Source organism: Schizosaccharomyces osmophilus, chromosome 1 (assembly GCF_027921745.1).
Source record: "Schizosaccharomyces osmophilus chromosome 1, complete sequence".
Classification (NCBI taxonomy): domain Eukaryota; kingdom Fungi; phylum Ascomycota; class Schizosaccharomycetes; order Schizosaccharomycetales; family Schizosaccharomycetaceae; genus Schizosaccharomyces; species Schizosaccharomyces osmophilus.
This window is the reverse complement of record NC_079238.1, coordinates 1,699,751-1,720,230: the sequence shown is the minus strand read 5'-3', so window position 1 is coordinate 1,720,230 and position 20,480 is coordinate 1,699,751. Positions and strand designations below refer to the sequence as shown.

Below are 20,480 nucleotides of genomic sequence, written 5' to 3'. Positions count from 1 at the left end.
ATCTTTTTCTATGCTCTAAAAAATTAAATTTCAGATTCTATGGATGTACTCATAGTTGCTTAGAATTGCATTCTAAACGTGAAAATATTGGCTTCTTTTTTTTTCTTAAGCAATTACTTCCCTTTTCCCAGGTTTTATATCCTTTTTTAACGAGCCCCTGGTACTGATGATGGGTGATGATGCTGAGTTGGTTTTTCTGCATTCGGGGCTTTTAATTAAAGCTGTATTTACAGTTTCAGCTAGACATTGCATTAGTACGAATATGTTAGATTACACATCCTCTTTCTTTGATTCCCTAATGTTGTCTTATGTGAAGCTCTACGAGTGTTATTATGACATTCGGTTGAAAGACTCGGTGCATTTGATGGAAGCCTGCTTGGTGATTTTCAAACATTTGTGGCTCTATGTCACTCTTCATAAGACATTTCGTTTAGCATGAGGATAGTTGATGTTTAATGTATATGATAACTGCCTTTCTTTTACGAGCCTTACAGTTTTTGAGTATATATATATCTATATATGTAAGCATTGTTTCTTGAAGCAGATTCGTCAATATGGATTGTCAGCCTTTCGAAAAAAGCAACAGTGTTAGATGTAAAAAACCATTGAAAAAAGGTCTATGAAGTATTTAATCGACTGGAAACTTTTACAATGCATTGCACCTTAAGAAAGCAATTTTACTTTGTTTTATCTTTAGTGGGTTTCGAGTAACGATGTTACTTAGCTGATGTAGCTAGAATTCATACCTACCAAACGCGCATGTGCCATCGTTCGAGAGCATCTTTAAAAAATGGCAGAAGCAAATCAATTTATGGTATCTGTAGCCAAAATAGATGCAGGAATGGCAATTCTGCTAACACCTTCATTTCATATTATAGAGTTCCCCTCGGTTTTGCTACCTGAGAATGTAAAAGCAGGATCCATTATTGATATGTCCGTGCGCCATAATAGAGAGGAGGAAGCTTCCCGTGAGAAAGAATTTGACGACATTCAAAATGAAATATATGAAGCCTATGGCCAGAACCTTCCTTCAGCACCTGTTTTGAGGGTAAAAAATGTTACCCAAACTAGTATCGTTTTAGAGTGGGATGCTTTACAGTTAGGAACCTCAAGACTGAAAAGCCTTTGCCTTTACAAAAACAATATTCGTGCTTTAAACATTACCAATTTATTGAGTACACGACACGCAAAACTTAGTGGATTGTCTTTAGACACTGACTACGATTTCACACTCGTTCTCGACACCACAGCCGGGCGCTTTAACAGTACACATATTAAAGTTAAAACCCTTCGAATGATTGACTTGACAGGTATTCAAGTGTGCGTCGGTAACATGGTTCCCGAGGAAATGCAAGCATTGCAGAAGTGCATCGAAAGAATCCATGCCAAGCCCATTCAAACCAGTGTTCAAATTGACACAACTCATTTCATTTGCTCTTCTGTTGGTGGTCGTGAATATGAACGTGCGAAGACCGCCAACATCCCTGTGCTTGGTGTCGACTATCTGTTGAAGTGTGAATCGGAAGGAAGACTTGTTAATGTTAGTGGGTTTTACATAGAAAACCGTTCTGGTGGATCTTCATCTGCAAATATTAGTCATCCGAACGTTGGCGGCGTGCAAACTCCGCCTGTTCATAATCAAGCACAAACTGCCAATCCTACCTCTACCGTTCAAAATGTAGCAGAAAAAGAGCCCGCTGTGGATCAGCCTAAAGAAGAGCCTCCTAATGCAGATATTAATGTTCCTGCCGACGAGCATGCAACGAAACAACAGAGTGAACAGAAAGAACAGGGTGAGGTGGGAGAATTGCAGGTCAAGGGTGAGACAGACGCTTCTTCTAAGGAGCCCTCCAGTTCCACGAACCCGCTTAATTCTGCAGAGCAATCTGTTGATGTTTCCAGCGATATCGGTATTCCTAATAATACTAATAATAAAGCTCAAAATGCAAACCTCAGCAATCCAAAATCTGAAGTTAAAGTTAAAGCCAGTGATAAAGGCGAGTGGACCGATGCTAGCATTCACGAATCTGAGCAATCAAAGCAAGAGGTTGTTTCTCAAAACAATATGGAACCTATTCAAGAAGGTGATGAGTCAAATATCACGGCGGATAATGAAGTTCAAAACCAAAATGCTGGCGAGCATGTAAATAAGTGGTCAACAGACCAAGAAGAATTGGCAACACCTTCTCATGAAGTCAATGAAGAGAAAGATACAAACGTTAATGACGAAACACAGGAGAGCACATCTTTGAAGGAAGAAGATAAACCAAGAGCTGCTGAAGAAGCGGTTGATGAGAACAACACCGTAAAAGAGGTAAACCAAGAGAAAGATACTGTTGAGAATAAAGAAAACAGAAGCTTAAATAAGGATATCGAAGATGAAAATCAAGTTACTGAGAATCATGATCCGTCCACCGAAGAAAAAGATTCTGAAAGTTTAGATGAACCTCAAGCAAAGGTGGACCCATCAGACGATTTTGAAAGTGTAAATCTTGGTTAACGATTGCAATATTATTTCTCTTTTTCATACTACACTAATATTTTTTTTAAATCATTCTAGGTTTAACATTCTACGAGTATTCTCCATTTCTCCGATCTTTTGATTAAAGGCACGCGTATTTCGTTTTGAACGGTGATCGTTTGATAGCCTCGCAATCGTCTCGTCCATGGCAAGATGTCTATATAGATGCTGTTAGTAATTAAATTTCATATTGAGTTAATTTCTTTTCATGCTTTTGCAATGGTCATATTTAATTATGTCTTTCATAATAATCCATTCTAACATGAACAAGGCTTGTCAACACATACAATAATGGATTCGAAATTCAGAGTTTGGTACTTCTTCCACACTTATTAATGATTCTTCTTTCTTTCCTTTACTTAGCAAAGCATAATGCCATATATTAGGAAACGTAGTATACAGTTGCTGGATACCGTTGAAGGTGATTTGAAGAAGTGTTCGTTTTAAGAACTGTGCATCCTTGCAGGAAGGGTCTGTACAGACTGGAATTTGAGTGTAAATGGCTATTTGCGTCAAGTACTTTTCACCATCTTGTTCATAGGCAATTAAAGTCGTAGTTAAGAAGTACATGTTTAATTCTATATGGTTTAGTGTTTCAATAATGTTTTCTTTTGGTTTTTAATAAAAGACGCGTCGACCAAACGAACTTGTTGGTAAAGGATGAAACAAAGGAGCATTGTGTGGAACCATAAATTGAAAAGAGGCTATTCAGCAATTCGCATTGTATGTTTTTATTGGGATAAATTCAAAGTCAAACTAGTTAAAAAGAATATATATACTATTCTTTTTCAAATATCACATTGTAGTTTTCCTTTTCTTACTGAAGAGATTCATAGATCGCGATCTGCATTAAAGTTATCTAAGCGAAAACGTCATGATTTTCTTCAACAAACTCTTGTATCCAACATTCATAGTGTATGTTGACATACAGTTTATTTGCGTCTTTTGACAGATGGAATATCCTCTCTGTAATAAAAGAGAAGGATTTGGGCTCAATTCTCTTGCATAAATGAGAAACGGTGAAAGAAGAGACCAACTTGTCGATTTACACTTGCTGGCGAGACCGATATAGCGAGTAAAGCAAAACATTGAAACTTTTCAGAAATGATGAGAAAGTTCGCAGGAAGGGAACCAAACCTTACAGAAGAAGCCAGCTAGCAATGCAAGCGAGCGAAAAGTTGCCGCAATCGGAAGAGCCTACCGTTATAAACGATGAAAGGGAGAAAAACGATTGGGGACTAGAAGAAGATGTATACGGTATGGAAAGGCTCCTTTATGCTTCCGAAAGGTGCTTCCATTGTGAGGTGTTAAAAAGTCGGCTTACCAAACTACGCTTTCTTAGCAAAACGCCCCGTCTACAGTTTATTCCGTTGGTAATTCTGGCTTCTTAAGTAAAATAAATTCTTTTTCTTTCTTTAAAGAAGCGAAATTCTGTTATTATTTCTGTTTTTTTGGGATTGTTACCTTAACAGTGTCACCTCTAAGTTTACGAAGACAGATTATCAAATCTTCCAAGAATTCCAAACGTTCGTTCCACCACCATCGTCTTCTTAAAAAGTGGACGACACTGGGGTTTTTTGAGAGTTTACGTAGTTGAGGCAACCTTTCTTTTGTTTTGAAAACGGTTTCTTCTGTCTTCTAATCCGTTGGTAAATTCCTCACTTCAAAGTTTTGTAAATATATGTCCACAGACATTGGTCAATCGCATTGTTAAAGCGTAGTAGCATGCCGGAGCAGTCTTCTTTACCTCAACCGTCTCTTATGTCTACTGAATACTCGCTTCCCGTTCTTTCAACTGCTTATCCCGAACTTGAAAACAAACATGCGTTGAAATCACCGTCGTGGGATACTTCTAAAGCTCCCAATGGCTCAAAGCTTAAGGATAGCTCTATTTCTTCTTTGCCTTCTTCGATGACGGGTTCTGACGGTTATGTTGGATATGGTGCTTTTGGAAACCGTTCCAACAGCTTGTCGCGTAATCCCAACCTTGCTGGCTATTCTTTTGCAACTTCCACTTTTTCTCCCTACCAATTTTTCCATTCCTCTTCATCCCCGATGGCCCCACAGCCGACTTCCAGTCCTTCATTCTCATCGGGCTCTGGAACCGTTGCAGCACCCGTTCTCTCAAATGGACTCGGAGCCACTTGTTTAGCAGGTCCAGCGACACCAGCAGCTCCCCCTGCTCCCACTGGCCCTGCTCCTTCTGGCCCTTCCTACTCTAGACTTGGGTCCAAGCATTTGTCTTCTTCCATACTTCAAATGAATACTACAATGGATGATATCCCTGTTCTTTTAAGACGGCCAAATTTGTCATCTTATCCTTCTTCGTCTCCTTCTTCAAACCAAGCTTCTAGGAGAAGTCTTTCTGTGTCAAATTCAAATTTAAAAAAACCTATCTCTAGCCCTTTTGCCTCGAACTCCAGTGCTGCAACACCTTCCCCTGCGAACGCCCATAGGCTTTCGACTCCCACGTTGAGTCCACGTCTTAATCCCGTGACCTCTGCCAATACTGCCCCTCCCTACAATGGCGAAACCACCTCTTACCCATCCTCGAAAACTTCATCTTCTTTCCAGTCATTGCGCTCTTCAGGATCACCGTTTTTGCCTGACACCTTTACTCCTTCCTTAACTGCTTCTTTTACCTCAACGGCCAGTTCTGGAAGTATCGACAGTGCTCCCCCTCTTCCTCCCAATGCTTCAGTGGTACCAGCAGCAGGAATCCCAACCACCTTACTAGATCCTTCTGCATTGTGTGTTCCTGCTTACATGCCAGAGGAAGCAAACGCTCAGCCTGCTGTGTCTTCTAACCTTGCTCCTTTTTCGTTTCCGTCTAATAACATCCTATCGTTTTGCAAGGATCAGCATGGCTGTCGATACTTACAACGACTTTTAGAAAAGAAGAATCCCGCGTATGTTGATGTTGTTTTTAACGAAACACAAGCTTATCTTCCTATTCTAATGGTTGACGCTTTCGGCAACTACCTTTGTCAAAAATTGTTTGAGCATGTGTCCGATGCCCAACGTTCTACTTTTGTTCAAATAATAGCACCAAAGCTTGTTCCCATTTCTTTCAATATGCATGGAACAAGGGCTCTTCAAAAAATTATCGATTTGGTTTCATCACCCGATCAAGTCTCGTGTATCGTGGATGCACTCAGACCGAATGTTGTAATGCTTACAAAAGATTTGAATGGAAATCATGTCATTCAAAAGTGCCTCAATAAATTCTCTCATGAAGATTGCCAGGTAAGTTTTTTAAAAGCAAAATTTCGCACGGCACTAACACCTATTAGTTTATTTTCGATGCCATCTGCAATGACCCAGTCGATGTATCTACTCACAGACATGGCTGTTGTGTGGTGCAACGTTGTTTTGATCATGCATCTCCAGCTCAAATCGAACAGTTGGTGCAACACATTATACCTCATGCTTTACTCCTTGTCCAAGATGCATTTGGAAACTATGTTTTGCAATATGTATTGGAACTTAACGATCCCTCACATACTGAAACAATTGTCAATCACTTCGTCAGTAAAATCCGTGTCTTGTCAACACAAAAATTTAGCTCTAATGTTATAGAAAAGGTACGGTTTAAAACTATGAAGCTTCTTACTAACGAAAATCAAAGTGTATTTTTTACTCACCTTTCCCTTTAAAGGAAAAGTTGATTGCTGAATTGATGGATGAAAAATTCTTGGCTAAAATGCTCAGGGATTCTTTCGCAAATTATGTCATTCAGACTGCCCTGGATAATGCTGATCCCAAGCAGCGTATCAAGCTGGCTGAACGTATAAAGCCACTTATACCTAGCATCAAAAACACTCCCTGTGGTCGCCGTATCATTTCAAAATTAGAGCGACAACGCCCCAATTTAAAGGAAAAAGAATAACCTTACCTGTACAATAATACTGAAGAGTCTTAAAACAACCTTTAAATGTTGGTTTTTTTCTTTTTATTATTTTCTATTCCAGTTAGAAAAAGGCGTTTCATACTGAAATTCGCTCTTTATTTATTACCTTGGCATAGAAGCGCATTGCTTGTCGCTTATTTGTATTTCTAGTTTAAAGGACGGTTATGTCTTATTTGATATCTCACGATTGTTTATTAGTTTCTAATTTTCTATGTTGAGTCATTTGAACACTTCTACCGAAGATACCAAAAACATACAGACTTTTTATATTTGGCAAATTTCTTGCTCTAAAAATAAATGTATTCTATAATTATTTTTAATACAATAAATCGAATTCGATGAATTAATCTATAACAAAAAGAAGAATAAACTAAGATCCTAACGAAAATCTAAATTAGATGAAATCATTAATGCCAAGGTATTATTTTTTTTCTAAAGAGCGTAACAGCGATAAATCTGAGTGATTCATTTTGGAATTAAACGTAAAACCATGTTGATCTTTGAATTCTGTGATTATATGATGCCCAAATTCGATTGAATCAGCAATACTAGTCTGTATACAAAACGGAGGATACAGGTTTGTGGAATTAGTTTCCTCAAATTTTTTCAAGGTAATAGGAAATGCTTTCAGTGATTTACTGCTTAATAATTGAGAGCATTGCTTCATCGCTGCAACAAACCGCTTGTAAGCATCATGTAAACGAACGGCATTTTCACAAATGTTTTTAACATTTCCAGTGGAGCTTTTGGGAATTGATTCTGAAGTGCTTTGTCGAATATCTTTCATAAGGAAATGTTGCAAGTGTTGCATACGAAGAAGTTCAATGTTAAATATTTCTCGGAAAGCGATTCCAAGGTAACCGAGAAAAAGACCTCGAAAAATGGGGTCTAGAGATTCATTATCGGAACGAAGAAAGAATTCAATATACGCAGGTAAGGTTCGCCAATTGCTGGTGGTAGCCGGTTGATTTTTTGAAATGTTAGACACATTCTGAATTTGAAAAGCAACTACATAACATAAAACAGCGTCAATAGCAAAGAGAAATGAATATTTTTCCGCTTTATCTGCTAGCTTCTTCTGGAACTTGCCATCAGCGAGGAGTCTAATAAAGTTTTGTTTTAGCAGTTCGAAATCCGGTTGATGTTGCACAAGAGGGGTTGAGGGGCTTAAAGAACTAATTGAATTTGCTGGGCTTCCAAGACTGGGATTTTCCTTGTTTTGCATTTTGAGCCGTTTATAATCCTCTAACGTTACTTTAGCTTTTCGTTTCGAGACTGGTTGGTCTGTTCCGGAAATATCTTTAAGATTATCGCTAACAGGAGATTCGATCGGATCAGATTTTTCTTGGTGTTCTGTTTTGATCGAATGGGTAGTCTTTTCGGAAGACACTTCCAATGTTTGAGAATTATCTTTCTTTGTATAAGTCACTTCCTTTTCTATACCATCTGGATTGGCATACAAACTGGTCTCCTGCTTATTATCTAAATCAAACATGAAAGGCGAAGGAAGTGTTGGGCTTAGGAGATTGGGTAAGCCCTTATGAGTCTCATCTTTTGTAGGTTCCAATTGTAAATCAGGAAGAGTGGGAGTAATTGGAGAAGGTAAATGAGATTGACCTCGATGGAGTTGTGGAGGTGGTGTTAGTAACTGTTCACCAGAGTTCCGGTTCACTTCATTGATGTCGGGAAGAGTCGGATGTGTACTTCTTCGTACTGGTTTCCGGTTCGAAATGGATTGAGAACTCATTTGGATTTATTAAATAAAATCACAATGTAAATATAAAGAAGAAAGCAAGCAAGCTAGTGGAATCAGCAAACGGACCTTCGACAGGGCCACCTTTTTCTAACAAGAAGCGGCAAGCAAAAAAAGCATATACTGGCTAAATTGTACGCAACTTTCAGAGAGAATTGTAAATCTTTGGTAGAAATAGTTGCAACATCACAGAGAAACTGCAGTAAAATGTGAAACTTTATTTTCCAATGTAAATTTTGGAGCGTGAAAGCTGACGGTCAAAATGGTTATTCTTGTCCCTGTTACAATAATTGTAAATAAGTATAAGTACAGGTATTGAAGTATAAAGGGTCAATGTCATAAATTGATAGTTTGACATACAAACACCTTGATATGATACGTTGGGATTCGTTAGTAAACATAGACGATTATACCAAATGGATGTTCAAAAATAATAAAATACGTGTAGTATAGAATTTGAGTTCATAATCATTAATAGCATCTTACTCTGACTCGGTTTCGCTGCTTTCTCCTGATGTTTTCTCTGTTTCATGGGTCTCATACTCCTCAGATGCGGTGCGTTGGCTTCCTAAACTATTTGTGGGAGAAGGAGAGTGTATTGATGGAGATTCCTCTTTAACAGTAGGTATAAAACTTACAGAGGAAGGCTTCAAGTCTTCATTGTACTCCTCTTCTATGGAAGAACCACTTTGATCTCCACTTTCTTTCTTCTTGGCGTCCCGAATTAATTCCTGAAACTTCAGCAATAAAAGTCGTTCTCTCATAAGGAATTCCGCTTCTAAGTCGCGAGCGTGTTGCACGACCTGTATCATTTCTTCCTCTTGATGAGCTAGTCTGGCTAAGGCAACATCCTAAGAACATTTGTGTTAGCTATACAGTTTGAAAAACCCATCGTTTATTACTTGGATAACACTGCTGCATTCCCAGAATGAGGAAAACAGTGTTTTTGGATCCAGCGCTTGCTTGGCCAATTCGAACCAAGCAATCCGCAAAGGAAAAGGATCGACGATTAGAATGTAAATCTAAACAAATATTAGAAAGAAATTCAAACCCAGGAAAAACTCGTCTATTAACTCACTCGGCAAAGATCCTCTAGCAATACGGGCTGCAGTTTAAATTTGGGATTTGATACTCCGGAAAGCAATTTCTCAATTATAGGAGGAGTTAAAGACTCTACAGGCCGGTTGGATTGTAGTTTGCGGAATTCTTGGTTTTTGTCTACCATAATTGTATTAGCTCCATATTTTGCTTCCGTCGTAAATCCAGCATTCCATACCTTGTAAAACAAACTTGCTTTCTGAACTCATAACACTTATAGTGACTAAAGAGTCATCTTCAAAATTCGATATTAGAACTAATGGTTCATCCTTAGAATCTCGCAATGCTACAAAATATTTCATTCGTAATGAAGGACATGAATGTCGCAGAAGGCAAAGGACAAAAAGTTTGTGAATTTTGCTCTGAACGCCAAAGCCGTTTTCAGCAAACCCGATATATTTAGACGTTTGTATTTCAGTTATGCCCACGATGTCGAATGGGTTTCACGTATTAAAGAAACGAACAAGGTAACTCGAACAAAAAATTCCAAATCAAAAAAACAAAACAAAACAAGTCTTACTCCTAGAATTGCTAAGTGTAGTATACTTGTCACCACAAATTACGCAAACTGTTTGGAAGTGCTTATCGTATAGACGGATTTATTAAAAATATCATCTATTAGTATCATATTGAGAATTTCTTCTGGATTTTTGGTCAATGTTCAATTGAATTGCTGATATATCCAAGGGAAAATTGGTTCTTTTATTTTTATAAGGGACTAGGTGGCTCTTTTCTAGATTACACATGTGGTTTCGTAGCCAAATTGCACTTTCTTTTGAGTCGCATACTGGTTACATCAATGTCGTGAAAAAAACCGTCCAACAAGGAAACAGACGATCTTCTTTATGATCAATTTGGTAAGAAACGCATTTTATTTTCTATGCACTTGATGAAAACAAACACAACAGAATGTAATTTTGTGCTTTCATTTAAGTAGCGAGATGAGTGTTACCTCAAGTAGTAGCTAAAAAAATCGAAGGCCGTACATACGCTGCCACCTTACTTGCACTCCGCCAAAGAGACACGAATATGCTATGTCTGAGATATTTTATTCCCATGCTTCTGGTTGCTAATGCAGCACCATACGTATTTTATCCAGTGTTCATATTAGCTACAATTGCTCGAAAATATCCTTGGTACGTACATGCACAGTTTGTGCCAATAGAAGACAAATATGACTTGAGGAAAAGGATTTACCAATGCTAACAAACTGGACAGCCCTTACTGTATGATTATTTTGGCTATTTTAGTCAATACGAGAAGTCTGTGGAGTGACTCGCCTTTTTTTACATTTAGTCAATACATGTTTGACCCAAAGCCTTTTCCCAAAGAATTCAGCGAAGCTGGCTACAGGTTGATACGATTTTCTTGGTTACAATGGATTTCTGGTATACGTACGTTTCATATTCCTTGGCTGGATGTTACTGTTAAGATGTAACAATTGGTGCATGACCCTAAAAAGTGTATTGGTGATGAAAAACAATCAAGAGTTGATGTAAATACCAGAAGAAAAACCTATTGTGTTTTAAATTTTTTTCCTTTTATTAAAAAACCGACTTTCCGCTTTTTTGGTAACAAATTTCACTACCATAAAACCCTTTGATTCTATTTAAATTTCCAAAGTTTTGCACATGAGTTAATTACTTCTTTATTTGCGTGTTTTTGATAATTTCAGCTGTACATTTACGTAAAAACGAAAATGATCTTTGCTGTTTCCTTACCATGAAACAAAACCGCTGTCCCTTCATATTATGGTAAGGCGCTCATAAATACAATTCTTCAACGTTTTAAAGAATAGACACATGTTTATTTCCGTTTATTAAGCCTTTTGTACAAGTCGAATCCAGATCCTTGATTGATATTGCGTTTGGATTTGTTCGCAACCTGAATCCTTGAATCCTCATCGTCACTCTCATCAGTGACATTGTCCTCTTTCAATTCATCTCCTCCTGTTCCTCTCTTCCTCTTTTGAGGTGATTGTTCAGTTCCTTCATTACTTTTTACCGGCTCCTTCTTCTGCAATTGCCGTTCAATTTTTTTTCTCAGCGTTGCTGGAAGACTTTTCAATCGCTCATTCTTGAAAGCAAACTGGGAATTGGCGGAGGATTCCTTGGCCATTGCTCCTAATCCTAAACGCGTCGGTCTTGCTTGCAAGTTGGTATGATCATTAGAGCTTTCATCGTCAATCGATTGACTTCCTTCTCCTAGCCAGGAGTGAATCAAATTCCTAGAAACTCCTATGGATGCCTGAAATTGATTGGAAAGTACCGATGCATCCTTTTTTTGTGCCATCCTCAATGTATGTGTGTTTGGTCTGTGTTGACAATTGTCTTACTTGTGTTTTAGCGCATTATAAGGAGAGTTAAAGAGAAATGTTCCTTTAGTGGAAGATTATAAAAAAATAAATGAAAATGCTTTGAAACAGTGTTTGCAAGAGTTTTGGGTAGAAGGAACTTGAAGCAATGTCAAATCAGAGTTTGAGAATCTGTAAAAGTGAAATGAAGTTTTAATGAAGTTTTTCATGGTAGTGTTACAGCTAGACGTTAAATAAAGTTTTGATTCACACATAGCAATGCACAAGTGATTAAAAAAAAAGAAAGAAAAAGGGCGAGCAGTGATCCGTAGTAATGTACAAAAGTAAACCATTAAGTAGCAGGAAGAAGAGTTCCAATTTTTTCAGCAATCTGGGTAAGGGAGTGATGCAGGGCAATTTTCTGAGCTGCCAATATGCTAGGTGTTCTTCGTAAAGCTTTTGTTAATTCAAAAATACGCTCAAGCTTTTCTTCTAAACAGGCCTTCTGGATTAACTGCAATAAAGCTTTGTCAATATTAGCTTCAAGCTTCGTAACCTGAAGCTGTTGGTCTTGATTAGCATCCCCTTCCTCGATTGCTTCTTCGGTTAATGTTAACAAAACCGCATTTCTAAGTTGCAGCTCTTCTAAAGCAGGAACCGAGGTAGGAGCATCAAAAGTCACTACAGTACAGGGAATTCGAAATGGGAATTCAGTAAACATAGGACGAGGGAAATAAGGATAACGAGCATTCCCCTTTAAAAGGATACAATGGAACTGATTATCTGCCACTGTCACAGGCCAATAGGATTCTTGCCTTGACTTACGACGTTCCAGTTCATTCGTATCCAGCACAGGTATCCATTTGGCCTGACCATGGGTTCTCCAATGAAGTAAGACCAACAGAACACCATCGGAATCGAACATGTATGGATCACCAACGTCTGAAAAGAAAATACTCTGAAGCTCTCCCGTAGGGGGTAGAGCTAACCCATCATTCGATTGATAGACATAGTTTTTGCTTGTGTCCTCAATTGTGTAGACCAATTGAGGAGTCCCATCAGCAGTAGGACCGCCGTTCGCAACTATCATAATAAGGTCTTTAAACGCAGAGCAAGCAACAAACGGTTGTTGCTTACTTCTATACATACTTATAGGAAAGCCTGTTCGAGAATAAATACGCACATAGCCGCTTGTTGTACAAGCGACAACTACACTAGAACTCAGTGCTATACTAACAGGGCTTTCATCTTCCATCGGAAGCATTAATGCCCATTCAGATCGCCGAGACCAATCAACATGAGGTTTATAGTAGATAACACCTGGTGATTGCTCCGTAGCCGGAGCGGAAAACAAGGCTCCCTCTTCATCCAAACAAGCCATTTCAAACTTTTGGTCATCTGGAAAATGATATCTTCTGTGATTGGTCTCGTCGTGAAATTCGACGGTAATAGTGTTATGGCCATCGTCCTGTTGAACGGTCCAAATGAATCCTACTAAATTCAGACACAAGTAGCGCCTATTTCCTTGCCACGGCGTGCTTCCAGCATAAACAGGTTTATGGACAGCAGAATGCAAAAGACGGCGTTTTCTCGTACCATCTTCAAAGGAAACAGGCTGATGATCGCGCATGGGACGCGCCTTCCTCTTTTTAGCGACTTCTAACTCATGGTCATTCACAATATAACTATCGCCATCTAAATCAAAGGGATCATCTAAAGCGTTTTCGTTAAAGTCACCGATATTCTCTTCATTTGTGATGCCACCAGCAGCGACAGAATCGTCGTTGGTGTTTTGACTCCCATATAAATTTTCTTCGGCCTCATCCAAAACAATACGTTTCTTATGACCATTCTTGAGCTGGTTTCTTTTTTGGAAATCAGCTTCAGTGATAGACTCTGACAAAGGAATTGCCTCAGGACAATTGTAAAGCACACCTTGATTCGTGGTGAAAGACAACACGTTAGCAAAAGGCTGCCAAGCCAAAGCAACAACATTTGGGTAATGATGTTCAGAGACTATTTCTTTTGAAAAAGTATCCCATACCAATATACCCGTATCGCGGAAAGAAGCCGCCAAAAAACGACCATTGCTTGACCAAGCAACGTCTGTTATGGAAGAGTAATTTTCTTTTGGGGATAGTTTGTATAATGCAAGCCAATCATCAGTAGATATGACAGATACCTGGTTTTCAGAATCGGCAACAGCGAATGTGCCATCAAAAGGGTGCCAAACTGCTTTACTAGTGAGATCGGAATCGCCCTCAACAGAGAAGATGGTGTTTGTTAAAAACTTTACGAGATCTCTAGAATGAGCATCATAAAAATATAAAATACCATTGCAGCTGGATATGGCAAGAAACTTTTCATTCGGACTGAATGACACGTGTTTGTTTGAAGTTTTGGAAGGGCGTAAAGAATGAATTTGAGTTAACTCTGTTGTATTGACGAGTTTTACCGCTGTTTCACTGACATTGTTAATTTCATCCAAATAGCAACAATAAAAGACAATACATACTCACTGGCAATAGCAACCCAATTTCCATCTGTAGAGTATGCAATATCACGCACAGGAAGCGTCGTCCTGGCTAGTAGATTATGTTCTGAAGAGTTATCGATGGGATATACACAAATTGTCGCATCCTCAGAGCAGGTACAAAAATGGGTTTTCTGAAAAGATACGGTTAGAAAGAATATATAAAACAACTAAGATGTATAAACAAAATCACTCACAGAAACGGCAATTCCAGTAATCGGGTCTTGATGATTGTCTATGGATTCAGGTTCTTCGTCAGAACCGACCTGGAACTTTCTTATAACCAGGTTGGATCCAACGGTGAGCAAAAAGGTGCCATCTAGCGTATACGCAAGCCTAGTCAACCCATCGGTATGTGCATATCGAGGCACCAGTCTATTTCCTGCCATTGTAGCAGACGAAGAAAAGCAACCCTTGGTGGAAATGTAAATAAGGGTATCGTTCCATCTCTTTAGTCAACAATAAAAACGAATAGGTAAAAATGGAAGAAAACCCAGTTGAATATTGACTATTAAACAAAAACTTAGTTCCGTAGTGTTTGATTACTGCTCAGCTTTTAACTGTAACTCATTCGACTGGAAATGGGCCAAAATGCAAATGCTGTGAAGCAAATCGCGAATTATGGAAAATCTGAAATAAGAACGAATTCCTAGTAGATGAAGCCATTACCATAAGATCTTTGTAGACACATAGGATGAGTTGAGCTGCCCACGTTGACATTTATTCCATGTGCGTCACATGGAGTATGGCACCTCAATACTCCTACACACAATTCTAGAGAAAAGGTTATGCTAGCTCAGCTGTAAAGATAGAATTACCAGCGAGAGGAACAACTGAAGATAGTTTTTGCATTTGTTTACTAAAGCAGGATTCTTTGTTCCTCTACGTTAACCTACTTAAAATATGTTAAGAACGCTTCGGTATTTGAAAATCGAGGTTTCGTCGCACAAATTCTTTTGACCATAAACACTACTGAAGCAATTTGCATGTTTGAGTAGTGGTGGATGCAAGGATGTCACAGTATGCAGTTGGACTGTGCGAAATCCTAGTGGACGAGTTTTTTGGAGAATGCTGCTCGGTATGTTTGGGTGAATAGCTGAGATTGGAAAATGTTGTGCAGAAGCTGACTAGATGGTTGTTAATAGGAAATAGCAAGCATTTTACTTCGTCATGGGCGAATGAATCTATCAATGCTTCTGAAGCGGACAAATCTTCCTGCGCCAAAAATTCGACAGGCTCTTGCTAGTCTAATGCAGCATCATATGGTCTCGTTTGTTACGGCCATTGAACAGCTTCGAGAAGTGACTTATTATGAAGCCCAATGGCAAGAAATGTATAATTTAATAAGGAAAGGAAAGGACGTTTATTCAGTTTCGCTAAAATTAAACCAAGAAACAGCATCCATCGCTAAATATGTGAGTACACAGGGTCGTGCGCGCGTGCAAGATGTTTATAGTGCATTTGGAAAGAGTCCAGATGGAACGGATGAGGAAAGCCGAATGCTACAGCAAAATATTACTGATTTGATATACTTGAAATATCTTGTAGTTGTGCAGCCTCGACATTTGATTCCGGTTGGTGACCAGGAAATGCAACTTCGTATCAAATTCCTTGAGCAGCGTAAATCAGAGAACGTATCTGAAATAAAGAAGAATCGTGAAGTGAATGACTCTGTCGCACTTGAAATGGCCCGGCTCCAATCAAGTGACATGGCCGAAAATCAAGGTCTTATAAGAAAACCGAAAGATTCGATTCCCCGGCCCGCGAAACGAAAGCGAAGAAATGCTACCACTTCTTCAATGACGGGAGATTTGAACGAAATTTTGGATGATGAAAACAGTATTCTGCTTCCAGATCCCGCTGCACACGTACGCGTAAATCGTGCAAAATTCTCATTCTTAGCAAGAAATCAAAGACTTGTATACTGGGCAGAACGCCGTATCGGAAAAACGACTGCTATCGTATATTCTCATCTACTGGCAATCCTAGAGTCTAAATTCGTAGGCTCTCCATCTCCTGCTACTGGTATGCGAATTCTGAGGTTTTTTTTTATAAAAAAACTGTTAACATTTGTTAATTGCTAACGTCCTACAGTTTTAACCATCACTACCATGGAACTTACAAGGAATTTTCCTAAAGACATTGACATTGAGTCTTGTTTTGCGAAAAGCTCCAACGTAAGGAAACCCCCTGCAAAAGCTGCACTTGATCAACTTGACGAACTGGAAATGGAGGAACAGGAAGAGGAGGATGAAGATTACGAAGAAAACATTGATGATGAAAGCAACAGCAAAAGCAAAGTGTTGGTACAACATTTGGAATTGCTGGCTGATACTGCCTTGAAATTTATCACAAGAGTGGGTAATAGAGGCATGGGTGAATGGAAAATAGACTTTGCTTATTTAACAAATATGCTTCGTGCTGTGGAATTTGAAAATATTTTAGACGAAAAACTTGGTGACAGAGCAACTAGACTATTACGGATTATAAAAGATAAAGGAAAAATTGAGGAAAAGCAACTAGCAAATATGGCCTTACTACGACAAAAAGATTTACGAACTGTTCTTCAATCTATGGCTGAGATGGGAGCATTAGAATTACAAGAAGTTCCAAGGAGCTCTGATCGTGCACCTTCAAAGACTTTTTATCTCTGGTTTCATCGGTCTGAACGTGCTTATTCTATTTTTCTGGATCAATTATATGAAGTAATTGCAAAAATGTTTCATCGACTTCGGGACGAACGGGCTCAAAGATCGCAACTAATAGACAAGGCTGAACGTATTGATATAAAAGGGAAGGAGGAAGAATATCTGCAGAAATTTGAACAAGCTGAGTTGAAAAGATTGCGCTCATATGAGGAAAAGCTATTATTGCAAGCTTCTCGTTTGGACGAATTAATTTTAATTTTTAGGGACGAATAATAAAATGGGCTTTATTTTGGGTGAAACTATAAACATATTCAAAAGGATCGTTACAAAGTAAAGTGTATATATATATAGTATAATAAAGTAATTCTATTATAAATATTCCAAAAGACCTAAAAAACTGAAAGACCTAAATTGGCTTGACGAGAATAGTAGACTATTCTTTATGTGCTTTAATTAGGGGCGGATGTTTGAGTGACAAACGTGCTCCATGTATCGGAAGGCAGCGGACTTGCAGTAGCCTTAGCATTAATAGTACGTTTATTAAGGTCATTTCCTGTTGGCATCAAGACTGAAAATCCATTTATATTTGACCAAGAAAACCCATCGGGGACCTGGAAAGTAGATAAAGCCGTCAGATACCACAATCCAGATGAATCCACATTCGGATTTACTGTGTTACTAGTAGCAATGGGCATTGAGCTAAATGTGTTCGAAGAGTAGCTACTGGTTGGCACAGAAATGGTCGAATAAGAAGAAGTAGACGGTGGTTCAACAGAATTTGAAGTGGAAGTAGAACTTACGGAACTGGAAGCCGATGCCGAAGGCCAAGGACTGACAGTAGACCAGCTATTAGAGGGTGGGTTAGAATTAGAAGAGGGTACTTCTGAAGACCAAGCACTAGAAGGTGAGGTATAAGAATCAGAGGAAGGACTCATAGTAGACCAGCTACTAGAGGGTGGGTTAGAAGAACTTGAAGAAGGCACCGCTGAAGACAAAGCACTAGAAGGTGAGGCATAGGTCTCAGAGGAAGAACTCATAGTAGACCAGCTACTAGAGGGTGGGTTAGAAGAACTTGAAGAAGGCACCGCTGAAGACCAAGCACTAGAAGGTGAGGCATAAGGATCAGAGGAAGGACTGGCAGTAGGCCAACTACTAGAGGGTGGGTTAGAAGAACTTGAAGAAGACACCGCTGACGACCAAGCACTAGAAGGTGAGGCATAAGGATCAGAGGAAGGACTGGCAGTAGGCCAACTACTAGAGGGTGGGTTAGAAGAACTTGAAGAAGACACCGCTGACGACCAAGCACTAGAAGGTGAGGCATAAGGATCAGAGGAAGGACTGGCAGTAGGCCAACTACTAGAGGGTGGGTTAGAAGAACTTGAAGAAGACACCGCTGACGACCAAGCACTAGAAGGTGAGGCATAAGGATCAGAGGAAGGACTGGCAGTAGGCCAACTACTAGAAGGTGGGTTAGAAGAACTTGAAGAAGGCACCACTGACGACCAAGCACTAGAAGGTGAGGCATAAGTCTCAGAGGAAGAACTCATAGTAGACCAGCTACTAGAGGGTGGGTTAGAAGAACTTGAAGAAGGCACCGCTGAAGACAAAGCACTAGAAGGTGAGGTATAAGAATCAGAGGAAGGACTGGCAGTAGGCCAACTACTAGAGGTTGGGTCAGGACTAGAAGAGGGTACTTCTGAAGACCAAGCACTAGAAGGTGAGGCATAAGGATCAGAGGAAGGACTGACAGTAGGCCAACTACTAGAGGTTGGGTTAGAATCAGAAGAGGGTACTTCTGAAGACCAAGCACTAGAAGGTGAGGCATAAGGATCAGAGGAAGGACTGGCAGTAGGCCAACTACTAGAGGTTGGGTCAGGACTAGAAGAGGGTACTTCTGAAGGCCATGTACTAGACAGTGATGAAGCAGTAGGAGTAAAAGAACTCGAAGGCATAGCAGTAGAAGTGGGAACTGGTGTTGAAGTGCTCGGGTTATTCAGTTCAACATCCGGCCCAGTATTGTAAGTTTCTACAGATGTAAAAGCAGCAGTGCTGTCTGAGGCAAAAGTGCTTAAATAAGTGTATGAAGACAATGCTGGCGAAGGCACCTTATTCGTATAGGTATTATAGGTATCAAAAGATTCTGTCACAATTCCCCTACGAGCTTCAAAAACCGGTAACGAATTAACAGATGGCAAAGTTGAGTTCAATGAAGAAGGTATAGATGATGTTGGGACCGTTGATCTTGAATTATCTGTAGCAATCATAGAAGAATTACTATGAAGAGTAATAGAGGCTGAAGATGGCTGGTTTGCGACATCAGAACCACAGTAACTGATCACTGAAGAATTGTTGCTGAAATGTAATGCCCAACTGACTTGGCTTAGGACAGCCAGCAGGAGTAAAGAGTACACGGAATACATTAGCGATTTTTAAATGCAAAGTCCAAAAAAGAGTACAAACAAAACACAAATAGTCAAAAAAGAATAACTAAGCTGGTACCACAAAGTTTTACTGCTAGAACAGACTTGAAAACTTTAGCAGTAGAGGTAAACAAAAGACTCTAGACGTGTGGTATACGAAGTATCAGATCCAAGGCTTAATTGACTATCAACTGTAAAGCGCAAATGTATTAAAAACTTCAATTGTCGCCAAGCTCAACAATGGTGATCAAATGCTAGTTATATAATTTGCAAATTGTTTTGTTTACGCGTCAGTTTCTATAGCAACCAAGTGTAAATAAACAGTCGCGTATCAAAAACCGTGGTATGTTCCCTATAAAAATGTTCCATTTAGTAAAAATAGAACAATATTTGATTGCATAACTCGTTGATATAATTTGTTTTCAAATGAGCATAGAAGGCTTCCCTATAGACTTGAAATGGCAGAGTTACTTCAAGTACACTCTTACTTTTAGTACTTCCTTGTGCTAGCCTTTCTCATCGCACATCTAATGAAGGAAGCTTTTTTTTAACAGTACAAAACACACGTATGTTATAATAATTGTTCTTTACCTTGACTTTAAGAGACACATAAATTTGCACTTCTTGGTGACAACGTATCCAGTTTTGTGACATCAGTAGCTATTTGTTAATATATTATATATGTTTATGCAATATATTGTTAAAAACATTTGCTATTATAAGTCTTAGGAGTAAGATTTTACAATTAGTAAACAAAGCAAGGTAAATGAAATTTCGTAAGAAGAGACTGTAGCTATGGTAGCCGTAGAAGACGAACAAATTTTTTAGCTTTAGCTTTTAGATCTATCAAGTTGTTAATTGATCTCTGATCGTCTTAAGGACTATCAAAATTAGATGTCAACGTAGTCGAGCTCTTTTCGGATGACGGAGTAATACAATACGAAGAAGAGGATTATAAAAATCCGCTTTTGTGGCTTCTTCTTCGCATAATCTTTTTTCATTCCAATTCAGGTGAAATAGAGCGGCATTCCACACCGCTACTTGACTCGATGACTCGACCAAGAAGATCAATGTAAGAAAGCAAGACTCGCCAATGAAAGAAAAAATCAAAATAGCAACTTCGACATGGTTGTCTCTGTCTCTCTCTGTGTGCCAAAAATTCACTTTCCGCTCACTCTTTCCAATTGTTTCTTTCCTTTGTAAAAGACTCACCACTTAATAAAGAATTTAACTATGAGAACACTCAAATTGAATTGCAACCTTCAGCCGATTCTATGCATTTTTCATGTTGAGACAAACTGCAT

General features: G+C 39.0%; 10 protein-coding genes across 10 annotated transcripts; 4 read left to right on the top strand and 6 right to left on the bottom strand.

Moving 5' to 3' along the window:
• Positions 1-790: 790 nt before the first annotated feature.
• On the top strand, positions 791-2,500 carry SOMG_00796 (chs five like protein Cfr1; the record flags this gene model as incomplete). The annotated part of the gene is made up of 1 exon (XM_056179590.1): positions 791-2,500. One exon carries the CDS (start codon positions 791-793, stop codon positions 2,498-2,500), a length of 1,710 nt encoding a protein of 569 aa, XP_056035334.1.
• Positions 2,501-2,562: 62 nt separating this feature from the next.
• On the bottom strand, positions 2,563-3,091 carry bqt1 (bouquet formation protein Bqt1; the record flags this gene model as incomplete). The annotated part of the gene is made up of 2 exons (XM_056179589.1): positions 2,563-2,678; positions 2,809-3,091. The coding sequence occupies 2 exons, from the start codon at positions 3,089-3,091 to the stop codon at positions 2,563-2,565; spliced, it is 399 nt and encodes a 132-aa protein (XP_056035331.1).
• Positions 3,092-4,246: 1,155 nt separating this feature from the next.
• Positions 4,247-6,410, top strand: puf4 (pumilio family RNA-binding protein Puf4; the record flags this gene model as incomplete). The annotated part of the gene is made up of 3 exons (XM_056179588.1): positions 4,247-5,767; positions 5,815-6,105; positions 6,150-6,410. 3 exons carry the CDS (start codon positions 4,247-4,249, stop codon positions 6,408-6,410), a joined length of 2,073 nt encoding a protein of 690 aa, XP_056035332.1.
• Positions 6,411-6,612: 202 nt separating this feature from the next.
• On the bottom strand, positions 6,613-8,178 carry ebp1 (Ell binding protein Ebp1; the record flags this gene model as incomplete). Its single annotated transcript, XM_056179587.1, has 2 exons — positions 6,613-6,718; positions 6,878-8,178. 2 exons carry the CDS (start codon positions 8,176-8,178, stop codon positions 6,613-6,615), a joined length of 1,407 nt encoding a protein of 468 aa, XP_056035337.1.
• A 488-nt stretch (positions 8,179-8,666) lies between these two features.
• On the bottom strand, positions 8,667-9,584 carry xrc4 (XRCC4 nonhomologous end joining factor Xrc4; the record flags this gene model as incomplete). The annotated part of the gene is made up of 4 exons (XM_056179586.1): positions 8,667-9,035; positions 9,087-9,206; positions 9,263-9,402; positions 9,461-9,584. The coding sequence occupies 4 exons, from the start codon at positions 9,582-9,584 to the stop codon at positions 8,667-8,669; spliced, it is 753 nt and encodes a 250-aa protein (XP_056035338.1).
• A 727-nt stretch (positions 9,585-10,311) lies between these two features.
• SOMG_00791 (BC10 family small membrane protein) lies at positions 10,312-10,720 on the top strand (the record flags this gene model as incomplete). The annotated part of the gene is made up of 2 exons (XM_056179585.1): positions 10,312-10,418; positions 10,501-10,720. 2 exons carry the CDS (start codon positions 10,312-10,314, stop codon positions 10,718-10,720), a joined length of 327 nt encoding a protein of 108 aa, XP_056035335.1.
• A 368-nt stretch (positions 10,721-11,088) lies between these two features.
• Positions 11,089-11,574, bottom strand: SOMG_00790 (DUF3245 nucleolar protein, conserved protein; the record flags this gene model as incomplete). Its single annotated transcript, XM_056179584.1, has 1 exon — positions 11,089-11,574. The coding sequence occupies one exon, from the start codon at positions 11,572-11,574 to the stop codon at positions 11,089-11,091; it is 486 nt and encodes a 161-aa protein (XP_056035336.1).
• Positions 11,575-11,927: 353 nt separating this feature from the next.
• mcl1 (DNA polymerase alpha accessory factor Mcl1) lies at positions 11,928-14,497 on the bottom strand (the record flags this gene model as incomplete). The annotated part of the gene is made up of 3 exons (XM_056179583.1): positions 11,928-14,040; positions 14,091-14,242; positions 14,306-14,497. The coding sequence occupies 3 exons, from the start codon at positions 14,495-14,497 to the stop codon at positions 11,928-11,930; spliced, it is 2,457 nt and encodes an 818-aa protein (XP_056035155.1).
• A 623-nt stretch (positions 14,498-15,120) lies between these two features.
• rpc82 (DNA-directed RNA polymerase III complex subunit Rpc82) lies at positions 15,121-17,029 on the top strand (the record flags this gene model as incomplete). The annotated part of the gene is made up of 3 exons (XM_056179582.1): positions 15,121-15,186; positions 15,254-16,133; positions 16,203-17,029. 3 exons carry the CDS (start codon positions 15,121-15,123, stop codon positions 17,027-17,029), a joined length of 1,773 nt encoding a protein of 590 aa, XP_056035154.1.
• Positions 17,030-17,205: 176 nt separating this feature from the next.
• On the bottom strand, positions 17,206-19,176 carry SOMG_00787 (uncharacterized protein; the record flags this gene model as incomplete). The annotated part of the gene is made up of 1 exon (XM_056179581.1): positions 17,206-19,176. The coding sequence occupies one exon, from the start codon at positions 19,174-19,176 to the stop codon at positions 17,206-17,208; it is 1,971 nt and encodes a 656-aa protein (XP_056035157.1).
• Positions 19,177-20,480: the final 1,304 nt, after the last annotated feature.